The sequence below is a fragment of the Rutilus rutilus genome, assembly GCF_951802725.1.
Source record: "Rutilus rutilus genome assembly, chromosome: 1".
In the NCBI taxonomy this organism is placed as follows: Eukaryota; Metazoa; Chordata; class Actinopteri; order Cypriniformes; family Leuciscidae; genus Rutilus; species Rutilus rutilus.
The window spans coordinates 912,740-940,586 of record NC_140209.1 but is presented as its reverse complement, the minus strand read 5'-3'; the positions used below and the strand labels follow the sequence as shown (position 1 = coordinate 940,586).

The following is a 27,847-nucleotide window of genomic DNA, read 5'->3' as shown; positions in this document are numbered from 1 at the left end:
TGGACCTTACTAAACATGATACAGTTCACAAAGACAGTAGCTAATATATTACCCAGACCCACTACATACATATAAAGGATAGCTCTGTATAGTTCATACATGAAAAATTTCCGAAAAAGATAATACCTTAATTATCACAGTATTCACATGCACAGATTCCATCACACTTCTCTCCAAAATGCTCACGGTTTAGAAACAAGAGACAAACATTTTTTTAATTGTGGCGCACTTACCCTTTAGTAATGCTTAATTTCTCAGGCCTATATTGTATGGAATTCCAAAGCTGCCAAAATTAAAAATAAATAAATACATAAATAAATATATAAATAAATGTAAAAAATAAAAAATAAAAAAAATAAATAAATGTATAAATAAATATACATAGAAAAGCAAAAAAACGAAAATAAATAATTATTTATACATTTATTTCCTTATTTATGTATATATTTATTTTTTCCCATATTTATTTATTTATTATTTTATTTATTAATACATTTATTCATTTCTAAATTTATTTATTTCTACATATATGTATTTCTACATTTATTTATTTCTTCATTTATTTCTTCCTACATTTCTTCCTGCGTAGGGTAATGAGGAGGGCGTGGTTTACCTCAGACATAGCAATCGAGCTCAGAGTAAGCGAAGGCGAAGGGTTGAGGCCACAGTGACACCCTGTGGCGAAATACAATAAGTGTAGCTCACTGACGTTGATACGGTCTGTGACTGCGAGGTATATGGTCAAAATCCTAAATCTTACTGTGTGACATGGATAGGCTACTCTTTATTCCGGACATGGCCGTAAAACATCGTTTGGTCTGGTTTTGTAAAATGTCCTAAAACAGGGAATCTGAAACGGAAGTGCTTGATATTTTCCATTTTTCGGTCAGAACTCATGGAAAGGAAGCTGGGCACATATAGGCTACAGTGAAGTCGTTTAATTCCTTAAAATATTAATGCATTCATAATTTCCATTTCTGAATAGTTGCTATATGGTCACGCAGGTTTGCGCATTTAACTCATGGCCCGAAAAATAGCCTATCAACAATTGTTTCCCTGAACATGACACCTCTCTGCCAACTTTTTGAACATTTGGTCATTTATTTATTATTATTATTATTATTATTATTATTATTATATTTAAATAACGCATAGGCCTAAATAGAAATGATCAGAAACAAATCCACAACTGAACCGCTTCAACACGTCGAGTTGTTTTTGATTCTGTAAAGGAATCAAACGAGTGGATTTCACCTGGTGTCTGTTTCAGTTTCATATTAAATGTAGGCCTATCACTTCATTGATTCCATCATGTCATATTTATGTCTTCAAAATGTAAAACACTTCATAATATTTGTATGCACTTGTAGGCTAATTGCTGTGTAAATGCATTAAGATCTCTTCTGTATTGATGGCTCTGATGAGGCTCTGGTTGAATTTTAGTGGTAGGCTAACTGCCCTAAAGTCTTATCCTCTAACTGAATTTATCGATTCGTGACGTTCATACATTAAGGTTGCCCCTGGACATGAGTTTATGGAGGTAGGCTAAAGACTACCACTGCTTAATAGAATATAAAAAATGTTTCTGTTGCTGTCAGTATTGTTTTTGGAAATTAGGCTACATTAAAATGCAATGGTCTCGTTTCAAAAGCATTGGTCAATATGCTTGCGTCGACTTCACTAGCCGCGTTTCCACTGTCGGGCCAGGGCCGGGCCAGGGCTTTAAACGGGCCGTTTTTTGGCCTGACAGTGGAAACGCGGCTACTGTAGCCTATATGTGCCCTGCTTCCTTTCCATGAGTTCTGACCAAAAATGGAAAATATCAAGCACTTCCGTTTCAGAGTCCCTGTTTTAGGACATTTTACAAAACCAGACCAAACGATGTTTTACGGCCATGTCCGGAATAAAGAGTAGCCTATCCATGTCACACAGTAAGATTTAGGATTTTGACCATATACCTCGCAGTCACAGACCGTATCAACGTCAGTGAGCTACACTTATTGTATTTCGCCACAGGGTGTCACTGTGGCCTCAACCCTTCGCCTTCGCTTACTCTGAGCTCGATTACTATGTCTGAGGTAAACCACGCCCTCCTCATTACCCTACGCAGGAAGAAATGTAGGAAGAAATAAATGAATAAATAAATAAATGTAGAAATACATAAATGTAGAGATAAATAAATGTAAAAATAAATAAATGTATAAATAAATAAATGTATAAATGAATAAATAAATAAAAGAATAAATAAATAAATATGGGAAAAAATAAATATATACATAAATAAGGAAATAAATGTATAAATAATTATTTATTTTCGTTTTTTTTTTTTGCTTTTCTATGTATATTTATTTATACATTTATTTATTTATTCTTTTTTACATTTATTTGTATATTTATTTATGTATTTATTTATTTTTAAAATTGGCAGCTTTGGAATTCCATAATATTGGGCATTTTGTATATGACAAAAAATGTGCTGTCAAAAATAAAATACCAAATATCCTAACCAATATCGACTTAATATTTGGATTACTCGTCAGAGTCGTAGTCATACAGCAATGCTATTTTTAGTTAAATGAAATAATAATAGATGTTAAGCTGTGGTAGAAATGGCATCCAGACGCCATCTTTCTGGAGCTGAAAAAAGGAAGAGGACAGTGGTTGAGGAATAAAAGATAAGCTCAAAGTAAATGTGTGTTCTTCTGACTTCTATAAATAGTGTGTTATTTATTGCTGTATTATTAGTTTTAATAATAATAAATGTAACAATGCCCATGATCACAGACACACAGACATGGAAAAATTGGGCCACATTCAGCGTGTTAAGAATTATCTACCCATGCATTTTGTATAGATTCATACCCTCTGATGAAGTTATCGTAGTTGTTTAAGTTAAGGCGGCCATCTCAGGCCTAGGTGAGGGTAGGTTGTAAAGAGCACACAAAATGGCCATTTGACCCCTTTTGATATGCTAATTATGCATTTAATTTATGTTAACTGTCTCTTTCTCTGCAATTTCTCAACTGAGAATAATGGTCATTAATAATCACAATTATAATTTTGAGCAAAATAGCCTGTATTCTGGCCTTGACAGAGACATGGCTGGGAGAAGCGGACTTGGATGCTGACATTGCATTGGATGGTTTCGGCGCTCCCCTTCGCATGGATCGGGTGGCAGCGACCTCTGGTAAGTCGCGAGGGGGCGGGGAGAGAAAAGCTGTGTACAAAAGACATTGAATTGCTCTCAGTCTCCATGCGAGTGAAGGTCTGGTCTGAGGAGGCTACGCTTGCCCTGCAAGGCTGCCTGGACTGTACCTTGTGGGAGGAGTTTGTTAAATCTTCACGGGACATAGATGAACTGACTGAAGTGGTCAGCTCATGGGTTGCATATTGTGAGGACACTATAATCCCTAACAAAGTTGTTAAAATATACCCAAATAACAAGCCATGGGGGAGTAAACAACTTAAAGACTTGTTGAAAAAGAAAAAGCTAGTATTCAGACAAAATAACCTCCAGGAATTACACAGTATTCAAAAGGAGATTAAACGTGAAATCAAAAGGGCTAAATGGGACTATAAACTCAAAGTTGAATACAAACTGAGCAATAATCTCCTAGGCTCAGCATGGGACAGTATTAAATCAATGGTGGGTCTAATTGATGAAACAAAGAAAAAGGTGGAAATGGAGGGCTTCACCTCAGACATATCACTGGCCCATGAACTAAACATATTTTATTCAAGATTTGATAAACATGATTTTAGCAACGAAATCTTTGGCCAAAAACAGTCTTTACTGTCCCTGTCCCAATCAGCTGTCTGTTTCTCTGTACAAAGTGTTGTGAACATCTTTAAACACTGCAAAGCCAAAACAAGTCCGGGTCCAAACAACATTGGTAGTCGTGTTCTTTCTTGTTGTGCGGAACAGCTAGGCCCCATTTTTAATTATATTTTTAATCAATCATTGTCCCAACAGAAGGTCCCTGACTTATGGAAACAGTCAACTATAGTCCCTGTTGCAAAAAATAGCCACCCAAAGACTTTAAATGATTACAGACCCATAGCCCTTACGTCACTTGTGATGACTTCCTTCGAAAAGTTGATCAAAAAAGAACTGACATTTAGGACGAACTGTCTTCTCGACCCATTACAGTTTGCATATAGACTCAATAGAGGGGTCCAGGATGCAACTGTAACAGTACTCAACCTCATCCTTAAACATCTTGAGGGAAGCAAAAACCATGCCAGACTACTGTTTGTGGACTTCTCGTCAGCCTTTAACACCATTCAGCCCCATCTGCTGGTTGAGAAGCTCTTGCATCAGTTTCAACTTGAGGCCAACCTTGTGGGTTGGATATTAGACTTCCTCACGAATAGATCCCAGCGAGTGAGAGTAAATAGCCATCTTTCTGACCTGGCCCACACATCAACTGGCTCACCTCAGGGGTGTGTTCTTTCCCCCCTCCTCTATATTCTGTACACCAATAGCCGCTTTCCGACCAAGTAGTTCTAGGAACTTAGTTCTAGGAACTGTCCACTTCTAAACAGTTCTAAGAACTACTTTCCCCCAGACTCGGTTTTGCTGTTTGCGTTCGCACTGGCCAAGTGGCCATAGGAACTGGTAGGAGGGGTAAGGGAGTGACGCAAGCACGGCGACTTTTATTTTGACGGCGCGACGGACCTTTATTTTGGCGGCGCTGAGAACGCCAGAGCAAACAATGCTCGCATTCTCTGTGTTTAATAGTTAGTGATCTGTCTAACAGTACTGTTTAATATCTTATTAGATAGAACTGTTATAGAAAGTAGACAGTATATGAAAAAGGTTATTAGCCTATGCCGTGTGGTTGATGTTCAGTGTTGCTAGCTGGGCAGATAAACATAATCATGTTTGGCTTGGTCCCCTCAAAGTTGCGTTGGATTTTCTCTTCAGCATAAAGGTTTAGAGACCCATCTATCACTGTTTTCCATGTTTGTATAGTTAGTTTATGGAGTAAATATATAGGCTATAATCTGTGTGTTTACATTCTAGCTGTTTTAAAAATGGCGGGTGCTGGTGATCCGCTTGCATTCGGTCAATCAGCGTACACTAACGTCACGGATAGTTCCTATAGTGCTGGTTTAGACCCTACTCTGAAGTAGGACCTAAATTAGTTCCTCCAAATGGAGTTCCTAGAACTAAAATCGTTCCTAGTTCCTGCGGTGCGAACACGCCGACATCCGGGTACTTTAGTTCTTAGTACCTTAGTACTTTAGTTCTTTAGTTCTTTAGTACCTTAGTTCTAGGAACTGTGTAAAGGTTCCTCCGGTCGGAAAGCGGCTAATGACTGTCGCTCTGTGACTGAAAACCGACACTTTGTGAAATTAGCTGATGATACGGTTATTGTCAGCTTACTGAACAACGAGGAAACTTCACACGGCCCGCTTCACACGGTCACATTGACCACTTTGTAACATGGTGTCAGGAAGCCTTTCTTGAACTGAATGTTTTAAAGACTAAGGACATGTGTATTGATTTTAGGCATAATGCCATAAACACTCTAAAAACTAGTATAAATGGTCAGGAAATAGAGGTTGTTAGAGGACTTAGGATCTATTATTGATGATAAGTTGTGTTTCGAGCCAAATACTAGTTTGCTTTGCAAGAAAAGCCAGCAGCGCTTGTATTGCCTTAGGAAGCTGGCCAAGTTTAATGTGGACAAGACTCTGATGACTCTTTTCTATAGCTCCTTTGTTGAGTCAGTTGTCACCTTTTCCCTAATCTGTTGGTACAGGTCCATTATTGTAAAACAAAAAAAAACTCCCTTTCCAGGTTAATTAAGGTGAGCAGCTGCATTACAGGTGCTAAGCAGAAAGGGCTGGATGAACTTTATCAGCAGCAGATGCAAAGGAGGGTTGAATCTATCCTGTCAGATAGTTCTCATCCCTTACAGGCTGAATTTCAGATGTTGCCTTCTGGACTACGCTTTAAACTCCCAAAATTCAGAACCAACAGATATAAACATTCTTTTGTACCTGCAGCCATTCTGCTTCTTAACTCTACAAAGTACCATAGATAACCTATCGAGATACTATTTATTGATTATTTTTTATTTTATTTAATTATGCCTGCAAGGTAGGCAATTCTGTATTGTGTGTGTGACTGTGTGTGATTTGTATTCTTTTTGTATACTATCTGCTGCACAACAAATTGCCCCATTGGGGGACAATAAAGTAACTTGACTTGACTAATCAGAAGTGGATTAAATGCACCATCCCCTTTAAACACCCACGAGAACTCACCTGAACACATCAAACATCTGGCAGCATGGAAGGAGTTAGAGATGCGTCTGGAAAAGGGGGAAACAGTAGACATGCAGGAAATGTCACTTCTAGAGTTTGAGAAGAGGCGCTGGAGGGAGGTTTTTACCCACTTAGTGGCCATAATCCAGTCCCTTTCACGCACTGAGAGGGTCAAGTGACACACTGTCTCAGCCAAACAATGGTCACTTTTTAAAAGAGCTGGAACTCTTAGCTAAGTTTGATCCTGTAATGCAGCAACATATTGCAAGGGCACAACGTGCTGCTGGCAAGCAACCGAAGACCTTTCAGAATGAGCTAATTGCAGCAAGTGTTTTGACCCTTTGTCTGGCATTTGACTACGATTCTGGATTTTCCAATGAAGCTGCGCTTGGATCTTACTAAAGTCTCAGAGCGATCCGTGACGCGTTCCCCTCCCAGTCTAGGGGTCGGGAGGAGAGGTAACAAAGGAAAAGAAAGTATGATAACGTAGAGATGTAAAAATATGTGCAGAACACACTTCATCCTCAGTCTCAGGGTGAAAACATAACACAACTTTAAGGAAAAGTAAAAGTATTTATTTCCTTCATATATCAAAAAGGCTTCACAAAAGATGGGGATAAATCTTCAGGAGAGAGTAAGGCCTAAAATAATAACAGAAAAGAAGCAACAACACAAACTTCCCTGAGCTTCCTCTCTAACCAGGAACTGGAGGAAAAATATGTACAAAACAAAAAAAACACTCTCCCTACATTTCCCAGATAACCATAATCAAGTGGACAGAGCTAATAAGAAGTTATATGATACATTTTAATTACCAACAGAAAATGAAGTAAATGCCTGCTTTCACAATATCTTTTAGTTATCCACAGGTGTCAACACTAGAATGATCTAATATGTTCCAGGTCCCTCACAAGGATGAACTGGCAAGCCAACTAACCGTTGTTGGCACACAGCAAATGAGCGTAGATCATCACACACACTCAACACACACTTTTTTTTTGCAACATTTTGACAAAAACAGAATTAAAGACAATTATGAAAAAAAATCTGTCAAGGCAAATCAAACACAGACACAATAGAATTTTATCAGAAAAAATACACATAGATAACATCAGAATCCTAAGCAAACAGAATATTAATATGCACTGCGAGTCAATCAACCAAAGGCTAGATTTAAGGCTTTACAGCAACTATCCCTGAGAGCCCAAATCTGCTCCTTATACATTTCCTCTGCTTTAGTTCTGCCATCATATTTCTCCCGAATCCTGTATAATTACATTTCATACCATGTTGTTTTCTCTCTTTGAAGATCTGCCATCATCTTCTTCATTTGTTCTCTCTCACTCTTTTGTTGCTGAACTGAGCAGCTCTTGGACTAAAGATCTTCTTTATCAGATCTACTGTGTCCATCTCCTCTTTTGTAAATCTTCCCAAACTCAACACAATGATGAACACATGAGGTCCAGGTGACAACATGGAAATACATTTCAATATTTATTTTACTGCTTGATCATTTGTCAGTGTCGTGTCAAAGAGACCTGGAGTATCAACAACAGTTACTGGTCGACCATCAACTTCACCAACTCTCTTTTCACAAACTGTCGTGACTGAATCTAGTCTTAATTCACTGACAAACTCATCTCTTCCCAGAATACTGTTTCCTGTTGCACTCTTCCCATTTCCTGTCTTCCCGATCAGAGCAATCCTCAGACACTCCTGATCCTCTTGTTCATCTTCAGCACCTGAAAATCACAGCGGTAGAAAGAAAACTTAGTGAAATGAAGCTCAGAACTTTAATATTGTTATGTTGGATTGTAGAAGTTGCAGCTGAATGCTAATTGATTATGAACTGGAAAAAAACATCGTCACTTGCAATAATAATAATGATAATTAAAGCTGCAAGCAGCATTTATCAGGGTTCAAGCATTTTAAGGCCTTTAAGCAGATAAGGCAATTTACTAATGAAATATGTGGTTTTTAAAGCTTTTTAACAGTTATAGCGCCACCTATGGTCCGATCTCCATAAAATGTTGCATGCTTGTTCAGAATGTTGTCACATATATGCTCACCAATTTTCATGAAGTTCTGAGTTGTCGTTAAGGATTTATAGGCTTTTGAGTGTTTTTTTGCCACACCCATTTTCAAAATGACCCTGTTATAGCTACCCAAAGGGTAAATTAACAATTACAATAGGGTTTCAGCACTGAAGTGCTTGAACCCCTAATAAAAATAATAATAAACTCAATGGATGGATACTAGGGCTGGGCAAAAAAATATTGATTTCTCGATTTGAATCTATTCTCATTTTTTCGAACCGATATTGATTCTTAAATCCCAATAATCGATTAGTCATCTTGTTTTCAGTTGATGAATGAATGGAACATTGTTGCGCGCATCCCATCCAATAAATCACAATAATCTTTGTGCTTTGTTACTATTGATATGAAACAAAGTCTCTGATTTCAAATTCCATTTTCTTACGAAATTCAAAAACATAAATTATACCATTATATATACCAGCGAATACCATTATGGCGCTGTGGCGTGAGATCGCTCTGGCTCAGCTCAAGAGAAGCAGCAGCACATGATCTTCTCTTCCGCCTTAATAACACCAGTTACAGTGCCAAATAAACATGAATGAGCATCTGAAAGTGTGTTAAAATATAGAGTACAACTTATCGAAATCCGTATCATCACATGGAATCGCTCAATCAGTGTTTCAACCGTGGAAAGACGTCAGTAAAACAGCTTGTAAACAATGTCATGTAACGCCACATTTACCTCAGAAAAACCATATCCAATGACCATAAACTCGTTGGTCGGCTAGAAAAATTAACTCTAGAGAAGAGCATTTTGCTAAATATATGCACCATATTATATATTCATAATGCATGTTTAAATAAAGCTGGCAAGTTATGACAGCCACCATATAAATGTTTATATTGCATATAATTTTATTATTATAAAAATAAATAAAACTTTAATTTAAGTGTTTGTATACAAATAAGTTAATTTTTACCTTCAATATTATAGTAGGCTAATGAAGCCTATAGGCTACAATTGACTCCATAGTTTACAGCATTAGTTAAGAGATTTGTTTTCCTTGAGAAAATTTGGCATGTATTATACCTGATATCCAAAATAATCAATATTGAATCGAAATCTAATCGAATTGTGAAATGTGTGTCAATACCCAGCCCTAATGAATACCCAGTGTTATGGAAATAGTTTTTTGAATGCATATTAATGATCTTTCCCTATAATAAATCACGTACTTTCCTAATAAGGCAGAGAAATTGGCTAAGAGCCTGGGCTATGGCCCCATGTTATCTATGTTATGAGTATCAGAGATAAAGAGGGAGAGAGCCTCCTCTCTGGGCGTGCACTCTCACATTCTCCTGACTGACTGTGTGACTGTGAGCCTTTCTTGCAAGAAATTAACCATTAGAATCATTGATTGAACATTTGTCTCTTATTCAGAATTGTTTATTGTTGTTAATAGAATGTCGTCTAAAATGAATTTTTAGATTCAATTTCTGAATGTGTACTTCAGGGGTGTCAAACTCATTTTCACTGAGGGCCACTTCAGCATTATGGCTGCCCTCAAAGGGCCGGTTGTAACTGTAAGACTTTTAAAATGTTAATATATTGTCTCTTTATTATTACTTATTTAAGTTACAAATATTGTATATGCATTTGCAGGGGTGTTTCTAGGTTTTAAAAACATCAGGGGATGAGCCCGAAACATCAGGGGCTGGGTAATAATGATTTGATATACAGAGAATAATGTATATTGTATATATGCAGGGGCAAACTGGTTAAAAAATTCAGCCCTGGCACTGTAGCCACACCAGCACACATTACCACACAGTCATGCGTATTCAAATGTGAGGTAGTTAGGGGGGTTCGGGGACATGCTCCCCCGATAAAATTAGGATTTCTCGGACCTACATATGTGCGTTTTAAGGTGTTTAAAGGCCAAAAAATGTGGATAAGAATAGCTTTAAAAGCATGTCAGTGGGCAGTAGCATACATTATTTGTCAAGCAGATTCTTAAAAATGAGAATGAGGATAAATGTTGCAATGAATGATCCACACTACAAAATGGAAAAGCAGAATGTTTCTGCTTATTGTTGACAATACACAATCACATCTTCCAAACAGGAATGGCCTTAAATGAGAAATCTTTCAAGGATTATTTTGCATAGATGTTACATTTCAATCAAAGAGGTGTCCAGAGGCAAATGAGCAATTTATATTAGCATTAAAGATTGGTTTCAGCAACTTTCTTTCCTCAGTTAATCAATGTTTTTGGCACTAATCAGTTTCAATTGTCAACAAGTTCAACAAGTTCAATTGTTCACTCATAAAGACAGTCACTTGTCACTTACTGACAGTTAGTGATGGGCGGATCGATCCTGAAGCATTGATACTTCGATACTGACATGGCATCGAAAAGGATCGATCCTCACATAAAAATATAGATCCAAATGTGTGTTTTTTTACCAGTAATTTTTGTATTAATTTAGCACGCAATTCAGTGCGTAAAATAAGCTTCTAATGTTAGCAGATAATTGTGTAGGATAGAACTTTTTCTCCTAGTCATCTGGATACAAGCTGAAACCAATCAATCACAGAGAGCGTTGGATGCTGGTGCTTCGCTGAGCTCACAGGCCCAGTACGTTTGGGAAACGAAACCTTAGATGACAGAGAAACAATCGGGAGTTATTTCACAATAAACAAACCAAAAGTGTACAAAATGGTTCAAAATGTTGACGTCAGTAAGATTTTTTTTAATGAATATTTTCGTATCTTTAAGGATCGATGCATTAAATTGATCAAAAGTGAGTCAAGGGTTTTACACTGTTAAAAAATATCTACTTCATATAAATGCTGTTCTTTCAACTTTGTTCATCAAATCAGCATATTAAAATGAAATATCATCATGACTGGAGTAATGATACTGAAAATTCAGCTTTGATCACATGAATAAATTACAGTTTACTATGACATAGAAAACAGATAGCCTATGTTAAATTGTAATACTGGTATAACAGTTTTTACTGTATTTTTGATCAAATAAATGCAGAAGAGAATTAAAAATCTAACAGACCCCAAAACCTTTGAACAGTATGGCTAGTAGGCTAGTATATAATTAGGGTAGTTTTGTAAAAGTCACTGACTAATTACAGGCGAGTTGAGAGCACAAATCACAAAATATTTAGGCCTAGTAGTCACGAAAACGTATTCAGATTTAGCATATTAATGATGCATTCACCTCATAAATCATGACACACTGCTCTAGCACAGGAAAGTGCATACAAGTTCAAGTGCATGCTTTTAAAATGAAAAAGTATTGGTATCGGTATTGATATCAGCAATACTGGCCCTGTATTTAATTGGTATCGGATCGGTACCGAAATTTGCAGTATCGCCCATCACTTACTGTCAGTCACTTAATGATGCAAGTGGCGCAAAGCAAACACAAACAAGCGGAGTGATACAAATGGTGTAAAGGCTAATACTGGTACTAAGGGTGTCACGATTCTCCAAATCCTCGATTCGATTACATTTTCGATTCTAAAGTCACGGTTCGATTCGATTCTCGATTTAAAAATAAATACATTTGAAAGCACAAGCTATGCCATTTTTAGACTTTTATGCAATATAATAATATCTGACCTTTGTTCGCAATGTACCACACACTACATTGTCAAATTTAAAACGTTTATTAACAACATAATGTAACAATAACTTATATCTTAAGTCAATTGGAAACTTAAACAATATAACCTATTACAGTCCCGGGGCTCCCTGGACTCCTCAGAGCAGTCACAGGCGAATAGCACGGCGTTTTAAATTGGGTTCCCACAGCGTTTGCAACGCAGTACGAGAGAACGTTCTCGTAAGGGAACGTACTTGGTTGCGTAACCTCGGTTCCCTTAGAGATAAGGGAACGAGTACTGCGTTGCCGTGCCATGCTATTTCGCTCATATCAGGTACTTCGCTTCAGTCGATTTAAACCTAAAGTCCTTTGGCAAGTTTTCTCTGAATGTATACACTTCAGCCGCGTCCAAATTGGTGCGCTCGAGGTTGGCAGGGCGCCAAGCGCTCCCATTGGACCGCACGCCACTGCTAACTCGCCACAGACGAGCTATGATGCTCTCGCTGTGCAGCTGCAATGCGTTTTACAATAAAGGCTTTAATATTCTCGATATTAATATTTAATTACCTATTCAGGCAAGCCGAGCTGATGGGGCGTGGCAGCATCGACGATTCCATTTTTTGATTCGATGATCGAGACTGAGCATTAATTTCGAAATCGTGACACCCTTAACTGGTACCTATATTAAAATAATATAAAATATCAATATATTATTATTCAATCAGTTCTATGCAGCAGAATCAGATTTAACAGAATAATTTTTTTACCAATTGTCAAAATAAAGTATAGTCCTACAAAGCTATTTTTATCAGAGCATGAGAAGAGCAGGGAGAGAACCAGTGAACGAGAGGATCGTGATTCGTGTAATTTTACCAGTGTTGACCAGCACGGCTATACACACCACGTTACAGCACAGTAGTGCTATTGCAAAAAGAAACAAGTCCAGAGAAATTTCATGTCGGTACGTTTTTTTTTGCGGACTTTGCCTTTCCGGTGAGCGTGAGCAGAGCTCACAACACAAACACACACACACACACACAGGTTGCTAGCGGAACATTGAGCAGAACGCGCTGTGAACACGGAGCTAAGAGCACAGCGCGCACACACAGCGGAACGCGCTTCGAAGTTATGCATCTTTGGAAGTGGACTCGCACGCAAAGTCATAAAACAAGCTGAGCCAGAGTCAAACCATCGCCGAACACGGAGGGGCGCGGCAGCTTTAGTATCTTTCGGCCAAAAACTTAAAATGTTATTTTCGGCCAAAAATTTTTATTTTCAGCAGCCTAAATTTCGTTCCATCCCTAATTACCCATATGCTCTCGCGGGCCATATAAAATAATGTGGCGGGCCGGAATAGGCCCACGGGCCTTGAGTTTGACACATGTGGTGTTCTTGGTCAAATTTATACCCAGGTCAAAGCCTCCAAGTACTTTGCAGTGGAGTTGGATTGCACACCTGACATTTCAAAGCAGGAGCTGGCCTCCGCAACTACCCAGTGTCAGAGGGGGTATGCAGCAACAATTTGGGGTTTCAGGTTCCTGTTCATAATGGCCAGTGCTGGAATCATCACCATGAAATCTCTTTTGCTTTCTGAAACGTCTCTCTCTAAACTCAGGGGAAGCATCCCTCTCAATGCCTATTCGGCGTGCAATGTCAATGGATTTTTGAAAGCCCTCCACTTTATACTTAAGCAAGAATTCTTTAAGAGAGTCTATCATTCCAATGGCAGTGCCCATCGAGATGTTCACTGCTTGCATTGCCTTGCTGACATAGGTGATGAGGAACTCCATGCTGACAAACTCGCCAGACAGCGACTTTGCCTGAGACAGTTTTGCCGTCTTTTTCCACTTCCTCAAGCTTTTCCAAAGCATCAAGAATCCCGCCTAACTGGAAACGTACAGTTTTGACAAAGTTTATTTTTGCTTCCCACCTGGTATCACTCCAGGCTTCAGTGTAATGTCCACAAATTCTTTCAGAATATCCCACCTCTTCACCAAAGCCGAACAAATGGTGTACATTTAGTTATAATTATTATTATTATATACAGTCTTTGGAGAGTGCCAAAAAAGGTTAGACACACTCTGTTTGATGACGCAGCATCACATAACAGGAGGTTCAGACTGTGGCTACAGCAGGGGAGAAATAGTTAAACATTAACCCGAACCCGACCCGATACCCGTAAGTGTTTCGGGACCCGTCGGGCTCGGGTCGGGTAGCAGACCTCTACTCTGGACACTTCTGCTGCACCAATGCTTGCACACCCTTGTGTACCCCTCATATTTGAGCCATTGTCATAGCTCTGGCCCTACAGTTAGCCAACTCCAACCCCAGGTTATCCAGCACCCCAGTCAGTGTTTCTGTGAGGCCTTTACCAGTTGTGTCCTTCACGACTGTGAAGCCAGCAAAAGACTCAATGATGGTGGCATTCTTGTTGTCGTCTGTATGAACATACCGGATTATTACGGAGGCCAGCTCCTGCTTTGAAATGTCAGGTGTGCAATCCAACTCCACTGCAAAGTACTTGGAGGCTTTGACCTGGGCACTAATTTGACCTAGTACACATTCAGAAATTGAATCTAAAAATTTATTTTGAGTGCACCAGGAAAGATATCCTGTGGTTTCTTTAGAGTCTACCTTTCTAAGATGCTCTGCTAGTGTGACATCATATTATGCTGTAAGGCCCGTTATTTATATTGGTCCAATTGCCGGTTCGCCAATACACGGGGAAGGTATCACGTGTTACTGTCCTTTTCTCATGCAAAGTATTGGTTGGTTAAATGCAATACATTAATCATGTATTCTCTCGTTAATTCATCTGACTCCATAAATGAAAGGTTTTAATAATATCTGTGCCTCACTAAAAGTGAGCGAATGTTTGACTATTCCTTTTGAAACCATTAAATGAACAATGTCAAAATCAGTTAGAATAATCACATGTAATAATTTAATATTTCAGATATCAGAGATCAATTCCACAATCAATTCAAATATCTAGAACATGGTTATACATTGGTTACACCAAAGAATCTTACCCAGTTTGTACCTGAGATAGAGAGAGAAAGGGATAGAGAGAGAGAGAGAGAGAGAGAGAGAGAGAGAGAGAGACCCTATTCCATTCGTGTCCAGCAAAGAAGAGCCCAGAGACCCAGAGCACACCTTCCTTTATCCCCTTGACCAGGTAACATGGGGGATGGGGGAGGCCACCCTCAAAATGGCTTCTTATTCAACAGAAGGGGGGTGGCATTATCTGGACCAGTTTTCTCTAAACTTCTATAAACCTTATTTCCTATTATTTTATCTATCTGGATATGAGATATCTGTACCACTCACTTTGAGACATTTCAAATGACACCAAAAACGTAACAGTCAATGATAAACATTCACATTAAACCATGTTCTTGTATGAGTTGTTCTTAGTAGTTTGTGAGAGGAAGTCAGGCCGTGTGGGGGAGGTCGAATGTTAATTAGCCATCAGGGCCTTTTGCCTCATGCAGGCCTCAACCAGTATTTTCAGTCTTACAGTGCTATGACATCAAGGACAGCCAGGAAATTTCCCTTTATAGGATCTCCTAACTTAGCATTCTTCCCCTTCAGTGGCAAGCATTTATGTGATAAACACTGGTTTCATGATGCTTCTGCATTTTTTGAAAGACACTGAAAGTTATTGTACCCCACCACAAAGCGTGTCAACAACTCTAGCTCCACCAAAAAGCTTACACACAAAACACACTTTATTTGTCCTTCTGGAGTACAGTAACCAAGCCCACTGCACTACATTGGAGATTGAACGAAAACAGTAATCTTTGGAAAAAAACTGTCTACTCTTGTCTGATCTCGGATACGGCCCATCAGGACATTTCTGTGGGCCATTCTCAACCATACACTGCCTAAATGAGTCCCCAATCTGGTGTGGTGGTGGCCAGTCAGATGGATCTTCTGAGTAAGGCCTTGTCTCAGCCCTCTCCTCTTCACCTCTCTGTTCCATCTCCACCTCCCTCTCCTCTTCACCTCAATGTTCCGCATTCTCTTCCACCTACTCTGAGCAATGCCTGAACTTTGTATTTTGGAGTACTTCTTGCATAGTTGTTTGCCTCTTCACGATGACTCGCTTGCTTTAGTCCTCAGTTATAAGTAAGTCACTTTGAATAAAAGCGTCTGCTAAATGACTAAATGTAAATGTAAACCTCATCTTAACCTCTCTTTTCCACATTCTCCTCCAATTCCTCCTCAGTGGTGAGTGGCTTTCCATCTCTGTCTGCACTATTTTTTACCCAAAAAGGACACATTGAATAGGTTGGTCAACAGAACTTCAGACCATACTGGACATTTAGTTTTGTGTGGTCTAACTAATAGAACTCCTACCTGATGTAATCACTGGTCTCATCTGTACTTGATGCCTGTGTTCTTCTCCACTAAGACATATTGTCCAAAAAAAATATGTAATAGATTTTCCATATTACTTTTTCCATATTAATAATATTAAGAAATGAATCTGTAGGTATCAAGTGGCTCCCCTACACTTCCACCTAATGTTAGACCTACCTGTTGCCTTCCCCTGTCTTTCCTGATCCACCATCCTCACACCTGAATTAAATGAACTCGCTGTCAAATAAAGCAGCCTAAATTCAATTCTTAAATCAGCCTAGTGATGGCATCAGATCTATTGAAAAAGTCCTGGCAGAAAGCGATGCATAAGGCTGTAGTGTAACGACGCCCAGTTCAAGGAATGCACTAATATTTTGTTGGTTGTACCAGTTTGCAACAATTATTAGTTAACACTAAGTTGTCAACACTTCGGAAAAAAATTATAATTCGTTGTTACACTACATCCTTACGCATCGCTTACTGCCAGGACTTTTACGTGCTTTTCCCAAATCACTGAAGTGACCTCAACGTCCGGGTTAGCAGTAGCATGAATCTGCCTGCTCTGTGTAGTAATGTTGCGTGATCGAGATCGGCCTACGAGTAAACCGCTGTCTAGTATTGCTCTGAGCTGATAAACTCTTTGCGCTGCGCAGCTCAAACAAGTAGCGTGGTTTCATTCTGCTTTCGTTTGCCGTGTGCCAGGAAAAAAAAGGTCGCAAAATGTGACCATTTACTCACAGTCTAGAGCCCTGTATAGTGCTATATTTCTGCTTTACATGAGCGCCACCTGCTGTCAGAGCGAATTTGTGTTTTTTTGCATTGATCTGAACAGACAAAATAGACATTACTGTTGGTTGAACACAAGTTAATAGATATAAATCAACAAAGTGTCCTGTGCTCACCACACACCGGCTATAGGTGTAGAGGAGAGATTTGGCTATAGGGTGATGTGTGGCTAACTTACACAGAAGAGACTTTGTTGCTCAGCACATGAAAATAAACTACTTACCGTGATCTCAGACTGTGTTTAAATGGTTTCTTCACTGCATGGATCTTCATGTGTAGATTCAGGCGACTTTTAATAGAGAAACTCTTCCCACACTGATCACACGTGTGCGGCTTCTCTCCAGTGTGGATCCTCTCATGTGTTTTCAGATGTGCTAACAGACTGAATCTCTTGTCACAGTGTGAACACTTGAAAGGTTTCTCTCCAGTGTGGATCATCTCATGTGTTTTCAGATTTGCTGACTGACTGAATCTCTTGTCACAGTGTGAACACTTGTAAGGTTGTTCTCCAGTGTGGATCATCTCATGTGTTTTCAGATGTGCTGATCGACTGAATCTCTTCTCACAGTGTGAACACTTGTAAGGTTGTTCTCCAGTGTGGATCCTCTCATGTGTTTTCAGATGTGCTGATCGACTGAATCTCTTCTCACAGTGTGAACACTTGTAAGGTTGTTCTCCAGTGTGGATCATCTCATGTGTTTTCAGAGATGATGGCTGACTGAATCTCTTGTCGCAGTGTGAACACTTGTAAGGTTTTTCTCCAGTGTGAATTCTCTGGTGCAGTTTTAAACTGTTTTCTGTAGTAAAAGTCTTCTCACACTCAAAGCACATGTACTCTCTCACAACAGTGTGAATTTTCTGATGTATATGTAAATATGGCAGAAGTGAAAAACTCTTTCCACACACAGAACATAAATGTGGCTTCTCCTTCGTATGAACTCTCAGATGATTCTTCAGGACTGATGCCCTAAGAAATGTTTTGCCGCAGTGATCACATGAGAATGGCTTTTCTCCGGTGTGGATCCTCATGTGTTGATTACGATTGTGCAAGAATGTGACACGTACTCAAAAATCCAAGTTCCAGTCAAATGATTGTAATAAATGTTTAACAATATTTATTAAAAGATTAAAAATGTAAGATATACTTGTTACAGATTATAATAGAGTACTGAACTAACAGAGTAATATTAGCTAGGCTTAAAGCTTCTTGCATCCGAAAACTGCTGGCGTTCCGGATTGGAGATTGCAAGGAAGAGCAAGTAAAATCATATTTACTGTAAGGCACATGACTGCTTATTTCAATATCACATGTACACATGCTGATCCCAGCTAGTGTAGTCCTGCTATTTCGGTACAAGCCTGACTGTCCAGTCAGTGGCTTTTTCCTCTGAAGATACAACAGTTCCTTTGTATGTGTGGACAAAGACCCTTGTTACTGCTCTCTCATGTGACTTGAGAGAAACAGAGATGGACAGAAAACTCTTTATTCACAACAATATTTTTAGATGGTTATATGTTTCAGTAAACCAGAAAGCTCGTCAGTGACATGCTTAGTTACAGGCTTCTTATTGTGACCCTTTCTGTGTTGACGTCGAGTTTGAGGTGTAGGTGAAGCGAAGGAAATGCCGCTCTCAGGTGGAGCCTCGTGACTCCGCAACACAACATACATGTCAATATTTATTATCCTTAGACACTCCTGATCATCTTGTTCATCTTCAGCACCTGAAAATCACAGCGGTAGAAAGAAAACTTAGTGAAATGAAGCTCAGAACTTTAATATTGTTATGTTGGATTGTAGAAGTTGCAGCTGAATGCTAATTGATTATGAACTAAAAAAAAAAAAAACATCTTAAGTCACTTGCAATAATAATACTGGCTAAACCGACCGTCTGCTAGCTGTCTCGCGTCACCAAAGTCAGATAAATCCCATCACATAGAGCCTCTTTCACCTAGCTATCATCATATAGAGACTGTGTCTGTTCCCAGAATTAGGAAATACAAAAAACTTCCAAACCCATCTAAGGTTAAAAATTTAAAAATGTAATTGATGTTCAACAAATAAAAAACAGATATAGTACAAATGAACAAATGCAAAAGCTTGGATTGCTGAATATTCGATCGCTTACTTCAAAAGCACTCATTGTTAATGATATGATTTCAGATAATAACCTAGATGTGCTGTGTTTGACAGAAACCTGGCTAAAACCAAACAATTATATTACATTAAATGAGTCCACCCCGCAAGATTACTGTTATAAACATGAACCTCGTCTGAAAGGCAAAGGGGGAGGTTTTGCTTTAATTTATAGTAATATTTTCAAAACCACTAAGATATCAAGTTTTGAATATAATTCTTTTAGAGTGTTGTTGCTAAATGTAACACTATCTAGTGTAAACGATTAATCACGTTTAACATTTGTGCTGGCTACTGGCTACTTTATGCAGGCTGTGTGCAGTTGACTGTGGATTGAATGTTTTTAAACTCGTATGGTAGTTTCACAGCCCCTAGAACTCTGTTATATAATATAACAAAGAGACTTTGTTGCTCAGCACATGAAAATAAACTACTTACCGTGATCTCAGACTGTGTTTAAGTGGTTTCTCCACTGTATGGATCTTCATGTGTAGCTTTAGGTGACATTTAATAGAGAAACTCTTTACACACTGATCACACATGTGTGGTTTTTCTCCAGTGTGGATCCTCTCATGTCTGTTCAGATTTGCTGACAGACTGAATCTCTTGTCACAGTGTGAACACTTGTAAGGTTTTTCTCCAGTGTGGAATATATAGTGTAAACGATAAAACACGTTTGAGATTTGTGCTGGCTACTGTATACAGGCCACCAGGGCACCATACAGACTTTATCAAAGAATTTGCCGACTTTCTATCAGAGTTAGTATTGACTGCAGATAAAGTACTAATTGTTGGTGATTTTAATATACACATCGATAATGAAAAAGATGCATTGGGTTTGGCATTTAAAGACATTGTAAACTCAATTGGAGTTAGACAACACGTGTCAGGACCTACTCATCGTCGTAATCATACTCTAGATCTAATATTATCACATATATAGATGTTGATGCCATTGAAAATATGCAGCAGAGCGATGACATCTCAGATCATTATCTAGTCTTGTGTAAACTTCATTTAGCCAAGGCTGCAAAGCCGACTCTGTGTTATAAATACGTGAGAACTATCACTTCTGCCACTAAAGATTGCTTTATCAATACTCTTCCTGATCAGTTTCATCATCTCAGCATTCAGCTAGATTCGTCATCCATAACTCCATCTAGGTCAGCCAGGAACCTTGGTGTGGTTATTGATGATCAATTGAACTTCACAGACCACATTGCTAGAACTGCTCGGTCATGTAGATTTGCCTTGTACAACATTAGGAGGATCAGACCCTTCCTATCAGAACATGCTACTCAACTCCTTGTCCAAGCGCTTGTTTTATCCAGACTTGACTATTGTAACGCTCTCCTGGCTGGTCTTCCAGCTTGCACAGTCAAACCTCTGCAACTGATCCAGAACGCTGCAGCTAGAGTGGTCTTTAATGAGCCGAAAAGGGCACACGTCACTCCTCTCCTCACAAAACTGCACTGGTTGCCAGTTGCCGCTCGCATCAAATTCAAGTCACTGACGTTTGCCTACAGAACATCCACTGGTTCTGCTCCCTTTTACTTTAACTCTTTACTTCAGACTTATGTGCCATCCAGGAACTTGCGCTCTGCAAGTGAACGACGTCTTGTGGTGCCATCTCAAAGAGGCACAAAATCTCTTTCTCGGACCTTCACCATGACTGTTCCCTGCTGGTGGAATGACCTGCCTAACTCAACCAGAGCGGCTGAGTCCAGAGCAACTTTCAAGAAACGGCTGAAGACGCTTCTTTTTAGACAGCACTTGATCCAGTAATACTAACACTTTCTCTACTACTCTATTCTGTTCTATTCCATAACAACAACAACAACAACAAAAAAAATCTGCGTTAGATTAAACTGAGAAGGGTCATAGCACTTGCATATTGTTGTCCTACTGTTAGTTTAACTGCTTCTATTGTTCTCATTTGTAAGTCGCTTTGGATAAAAGCGTCTGCTAAATGAATAAATGTAAATAATCTTCCTGATCAGTTTCATCATCTCAGCATCCCAGATATCTTAGAAGAACTAGATATTGCGACAAACTTTTAACTCTCTCTTTTCCAGCACTTTAGACACAGTTGCTCCGTTGCGCTTAAATAAGATTAAAGAAAATAGTCCAACGCCGTGGTACAACGAGAAAACAAAACTAGAGGTATTTCGCATTTCATGGAAAGAGAGCTCGATTGCATACAGAGAGACTTTAAAAGCTGCTAGATCTGCTTATTTTTCAACCCTATTAGAAGAAAATAAACATAATCCTAGCTATTTATTTGAAACAGTTGCTAAACTAACGGAAAAAAACAGCACAGCAGTAATGACTTTATAAACTTCTTCACTTATAAGACTGATAATATCAGGGACAAAATTATAACAATGCAATCGTCTACTACAGTATCGCATCAAGCAGTGCATTGTAGTCTCCCTGTGGAAAAAAAATATTCATTCATTGCTAATTTACAATTAAACATTTCTAAATTACGTCATATGCTCTCAATGAAAAATGCAAAACAATTAGCAGTCCCTCCAGTTTTTTGCGATTCCGTGATCGCTGAATACAACGCAAAATCATCAAAATGTCACTTTTTTTTGCGATCCTGCATAATTCCTAATTTAACTGCAAAATAATCACAAAAATGAAAAAGACCTTACAAAACATTAAATTATAATCACCCAATTGAAATATCTCTAGTTTAATTAAAGTTTCAATGCATTTTTTCGTGGATACAGATGTTGCGGGAAAAGGGAAAACTCCTTTTCCTCAATTTACTGAAGCCTAAAATGTAAAACATATTTTGCAGCTGCACAGCTAGCACAGCGAGTGTCTGGCTCACTCATTGGCTGTGCTGCGGCAACTGCACATCCAATGGCGCGGGCGCAAATGAGCCAGCATCACGCCATTACACATCAGAGCCCGCCAAGGGGGCGCGGCCTTAGCCTATATTAGTCCCAGAAAAACACCATGATTTTAGCAGGTTTAACGTCTGAAGCGACAACTTGCCAGATTACTATAGTGCGGCCGGCTACGCAATACTCGTTCCCTACTCTCAGGGAACTGAGGTTAAGATCGTAACCGAGTAGTTCCCTTTCGAACGGTCACTTCGTATTGCGTAGCTTAACGCAGTGGGGACGCCTTGCAAAACGCCGCACTGTAAGTAACAGGTTGCCTTCTGCAGCTCAGGACCCCTCAACTCAGCATTTACACACAGTTCTACAGTATAAATTACTACACCTGCTGTTAATATTTACTTAGGTAAGATAGAAAAATTGCCCATAGGTTGTTTTAAAAGTTAATTTGATGAGAATTTGATTAGACCAAAATAAACAAGCTTTATGCATTTTGTTTGTGATTTTTGTCATGTATGACTATTGTGCATCTGACATAATACTGTTATGGTAAATGTGATGTCCTAATTATAAAATATAAAAATAGCAATTTTTTTTTCACAAATTTCTGTCATTTTGATCGCAAAAATCACACAAAAATTGTGAAATCCTGGAGGAATTATTTCATGCGTTCATGACCTCAAGGCTAGATTATTGTAATGCTCTACTGGGTGGTTGCCCTGCACGCTTAATAAACTACAGCTGGTCCAAAACGCAGCAGCTCGAGTTCTTACCAGAACCAGGAAGTATGACCATATTAGCCCAGTTCTGTCAACACTGCACTGGCTCCCTATTGAATATTGTATAAATTTTAAAATATTGCTGATTACTTACAAAGCACTAAATGGTTTAGCTCCGCAGTGCTTGAGCGAGCTCTTAACGCATTATAGTCCTTCACGTCTATTGGGATCTCAAAATTCCGTCCAGTTATTAATACCTAGAATATCAAAATCGACTGCTGGTGGTAGATCCTTTTCCTATTTAGCACCAAAACTCTGGAACAGTCTTCCTAACATTAGCCGCTTTCCGACCAAGTAGTTCTAGGAACTTGGTTCTAGGAACTGTCCACTTCTAAACAGTTCTAAGAACTACTCTCCCCCAGACTCGGTTTTGCTGTTTGCGTTCGCACTGGCCAAGTGGCCATAGGAACTGGTAGGAGGGGTAAGGGAGTGACGCAAGCACGCTGACTTTTATTTTTGACGGAGCGACGGACCTTTATTTTGGCGGCGCTGAGAACGCCAGAGCAAACAATGCTCGCATTCTCTGTTTATTAGTTAGCAATCTGTCTAACAGTACTGTTTAATATCTTATTAGATAGAACTGTTATAGAAAGTAGACAGTATATGAAAAAAGGTTATTATGGACATCAACGTGTGGTTGATGTCCAGTGTTGCTAGCTGGGCAGATAAACATAATCATGTTTGGCTTGGTCCTCTTAGTTTTGCGTTGGATTTTCTCTTCAGCATAAAGGTTTAGAGACCCATCTATATCACTGTTTTCCATGTTTGTATAGTTAGTTTATGGAGTAAATATATAGGCTATAATCTGTGTGTTTACATATAGCTGTTTTAAAAATGGCGGGTGCTGGTGTTCCGCTTGCGTTCGGTCAATCAGCGTACACTAACGTCACGGATAGTTCCTATAGCACTGATTTAGACCCTACTCTGAAGAAGGACCTAAATTAGTTCCTACAAATGGAGTTCCTAGAACTAAAATCGTTCCTAGTTCCTGCGGTGCGAACACGCCGACATCTGGGTACTTTAGCCAATAGTTCTAGGAACTATGAAAAGGTTCCTCTGGTCGGAAAGCGGCTATTGTCCGGGAAGCAGACACACTCTGTCAGTTCAAAGCTAGATTAAAGACACCTCTTTGGACTAGCGTACACAATACATTATAGACTTCTATAATCCAATGTTAGGCTGGATAAATTAGGTAAAATGGAACCGGGAACACTTCCCATAAATCCTGATGTACTTGGTACATCATAAGAAGGATGGCTTCTGCGCTTTTGCAGGTTTGCATTTTAGGTTTGCGCAGAGAAAATGGATAATCATTTGCACCTTCTAACCTATTTCAGGCAGTGCGTTCTCGAGACATATTGAAGGAGTGAGGGACGATGGGCAGTGCTCGGGGTGGGGTTAAAATTAAAAGGGCATCTATCATCATAAAAGTGCTCCATGGCTCTGGAGGGTTAATAAAGGCCTTCTGAAGCGAAGCGATGAGTGTGTGTAAAGTAAACAAAGTAAAATTCTAGCTTCCGATAAACTGTTTGCGCTGCGCAGCGCAAACGAGTAGCGTGGTTTCATTCTGCTTTCGTTTGTCGTGTGATGTTTCTCGTATGCGGCAGAAATGGCAGCTCTCTTTTAAAAAAACGTTGCAAAATGTGACCATTTAGTCGCAGTCTAGAGCAGTGGTTCCCAATTCCAGTCCTCGGGACCCCTTGCTCTGCACATTTTGTATGTCTCCCTTATTTAACACACCTGAACCAGATCATCAGCTCATTAGGAGAGACTCTATGAACTGAACTGAGTGTGTCAGATAAGAGAGACATACAAAATGTGCAGAGCAAGGGGTCCCGAGGACTGGAATTGGGAACCACTGGTCTAGAGCACTGTATAGTGCTGTATTTCTGCTTTACATGAGCGCCATTTTTGCATTGATCTGAACTGACAAATTAGACATTCCTGTTGGTTGAACACAAGTTAATAGATATAAATCAACAAAGTGTCCTGTGCACACCACACACCAGCTATAGGTGGAGAGGAGAGATTTGGCTATAGAGTGATGTGTGGCTAACTTACACAGAAGACACTTTGTTGCTCAGCACATGAAAATAAACAACTTACCGTGATCTCAGACTGTGCTTAAGTGGTTTCTCCACTGCATGGATCTTCATGTGTAGATTCAGGCGACGTTTAATAGAGAAACTCTTTCCACACTGATCACACGTGTGCGGCTTCTCTCCAGTGTGGATCTTCTCATGTTTTTTCAGATTTCCTAACAGACTGAATCTCTTGTCACAGTGTGAACACTTGTAAGGTTGTTCTCCAGTGTGGATCCTCTCATGTGTTTTCAGATTTGCTGAATTACTGAATCTCTTGTCACAGTGTGAACACTTGTAAGGTTGTTCTCCAGTGTGGATCATCTCATGTGTTTTCAGATTTGCAGAATTACTGAATCTCTTGTCACAGTGTGAACACTTGTAAGGTTGTTCTCCAGTGTGGATCATCTCATGTGTTTTCAGATTTGCTGAATTACTGAATCTCTTGTCACAGTGTGAACACTTGTAAGGTTGTTCTCCAGTGTGGATCATCTCATGTGTTTTCAGATTTGCAGAATTACTGAATCTCTTGTCACAGTGTGAACACTTGTAAGGTTGTTCTCCAGTGTGGATCCTCTCATGTCTTTTCAGATTTGTTGACAGACTGAATCTCTTGTCGCAGTGTGAACACTTGTAAGGTTGTTCTCCAGTGTGGATCCTCTCATGTGTTTTCAGATGTACTGGCTGACTGAATCTCTTGTCACAGTGTGAACACTTGTAAGGTTGTTCTCCAGTGTGGATCATCTCATGTGTTTTCAGATTTGATGGCTGAATGAATCTCTTGTCACAGTGTGAACACTTGTAAGGTTGTTCTCCAGTGTGGATTCTCTCATGTGTTTTCAGATTTGATGGCTGAATGAATCTCTTGTCACAGTGTGAACACTTGTAAGGTTGTTCTCCAGTGTGGATTCTCTCATGTGTTTTCAGATTTGATGGCTGAATGAATCTCTTGTCACAGTGTGAACACTTGTAAGGTTGTTCTCCAGTGTGGATCATCTCATGTGTTTTCAGAATTGATGGCTGACTGAATCTCTTGTCGCAGTGTGAACACTTGTAAGGTTGTTCTCCAGTGTGGATTCTCTGGTGCAGTTTTAAACTGCCTGCTGTAGTAAAAGTCTTCTCACACTCAAAGCACATGTACTCTCTCACACCAGTGTGAATTTTCTGATGTGCGTGTAAATATGGCAGAAGTGAAAAACTCTTTCCACACACAGAACATAAATGTGGCTTCTCCTTAGCATGAACTGTCAGGTGTGTCTTCAGGACTGATGTACTAGGAAATGTTTTGCCGCATTGATCACATGAGAACGGCTTCACTCCGGTGTGGATCCTCATGTGACGCACAAGATTTAGTTTGCTTGTGAAACTCTTCCCACACTGATCACATGAGAACGGCTTCTCTCCGGTGTGGATCCTCATGTGAATCTCAAGATTTAGTTTGCTTGTGAAACTCTTCCCACACTGATCACATGAGAACGGCTTCTCTCCGGTGTGGATCCTCAAGTGAATCTCAAGATTTTGTTTTCTTGTGAAATTCTTCCCACACTGAGTGCAGTTGAAAGATTTCTTGGCTCTTCTTTCCTTTAAAAATGTCAGTTCTTTACTCTCCTCCTTCACTTCACTCAGTTCTTCACTCTCCTCCTTCACTTCACTCAGTTCTTCACTCTCCTCCTTCACTTCACTCAGTTCTTCACTTTCCTCCTTCACTTCACTCAGTTCTTCACTCTCCTCCTTCACTTCACTCAGTGCTTCACTCTCCTCCTTCACTTCACTCAGTTCTTCACTCTCCTCCTTCACTTCCATCAGGTCTGAAATGAAAGAAAAAAATATGAAATTAAATTTTCAGTACACCAAAATAATTAACCGAGAGAAATATAAAGTGTAAAGACATAAAAATGGAGCCCTGATGTAATGGTAGAAAGTAGACAACGGCTATAAAATATTATGATAATTTGATGCCTTTCTATAAATTGATTATACAGTGGGGTAAATAAGTATTTAGTCAGCCACCAATTGTGCAAGTTCTCCCACTTAAAAAGATGAGAGAGGTATACCTCAACTCTGAGAGACAAAATGAGAAAAAAAATCCAGAAAATCACATTGTCTGATTATTAAAGAATTTATTTGCAAATTATGGTGGAAAATAAGTATTTGGTCAATAACAAAAGTTCATCTCAATACTTTGTTATATACCATTTGTTGGCAATGACAGAGGTCAAACGAAGACCTAGCCACGTTTCATCTTCAATGCCCTTGCTGATTGAAGGAGGTTTTCACTCAAAATCTCACGATACATGGCCCCATTCATTCTTTCCTTTACACGGATCAGTCGTCCTGGTCCCTTTGCAGAAAAACAGCCCCAAAGCATGATGTTTCCACCCCCATGCTTTACAGTAGGGTATGGTGTTCTTTGGATGCAACTCAGCATTCTTTCTTCTCCAAACACGACGAGTTGAGTTTTTACCAAAAAGCTCATCTGACCATATGACATTCTCCCAATCCTCTTCTGGATCATCCAAATACGCTCTAGCAAACTTTAGACGGGCCTGGACATGTACTGGCTTAAGCAGGGGCACACGTCTGGCACTGCAGGATTTGAGTCCCTGGTGGCGTAGTGTGTTACTGATGGTAGCCTTTGTTACTTTGGTCCCAGCTCTCTGCAGGTCATTCACTAGGTCCCCCACCGTTTTGTTACTGGTGTCCTTTGACAGCTCTTTGGTCTTGGTCATAGTGGAGTTTGGACTGTGACTGTTTGAGGTTGTTTGAGATGTTGATAACAACCCAAGGAATCAGTACATACAAAGAAACCAAAACAAATAAGCTCAGAAATTAAGTTGTGTGTAATAATGTGAAATGACACAGGGAAAAAGTATTGAACACATGAAGAAAGGGAGGTGCAAAAAGGC

General features: G+C 39.3%; 2 protein-coding genes across 3 annotated transcripts in view; one reads left to right on the top strand and one right to left on the bottom strand.

Annotated features, from left to right (window-relative positions):
- LOC311301520 (uncharacterized protein) overlaps positions 1–27,847 on the top strand; it is a 402,121-nt gene that overhangs the window by 257,216 nt on the left and 117,058 nt on the right. The gene's annotated exons all lie outside the window — the stretch shown is intronic.
- LOC311301482 (uncharacterized protein) overlaps positions 7,291–27,847 on the bottom strand; it is a 36,871-nt gene continuing 16,314 nt past the window's right edge. The window contains exons 2-3 of one of the 2 annotated variants that reach the window (XM_084426630.1): positions 24,967–26,749; positions 7,291–8,018 (exon numbers count right to left, since the gene is read on the bottom strand). In XM_084426630.1, the coding sequence (XP_084282756.1) occupies positions 8,012–8,018; positions 24,967–26,744 (1,785 nt within the window). In that variant the 5' untranslated portion in view covers positions 26,745–26,749 and the 3' untranslated portion in view covers positions 7,291–8,011. Of the gene's footprint in view, positions 8,019–19,664; positions 19,740–24,966; positions 26,750–27,847 lie in introns of those variants that run through there. The other variant, XR_014629467.1, reaches the window with a different exon arrangement.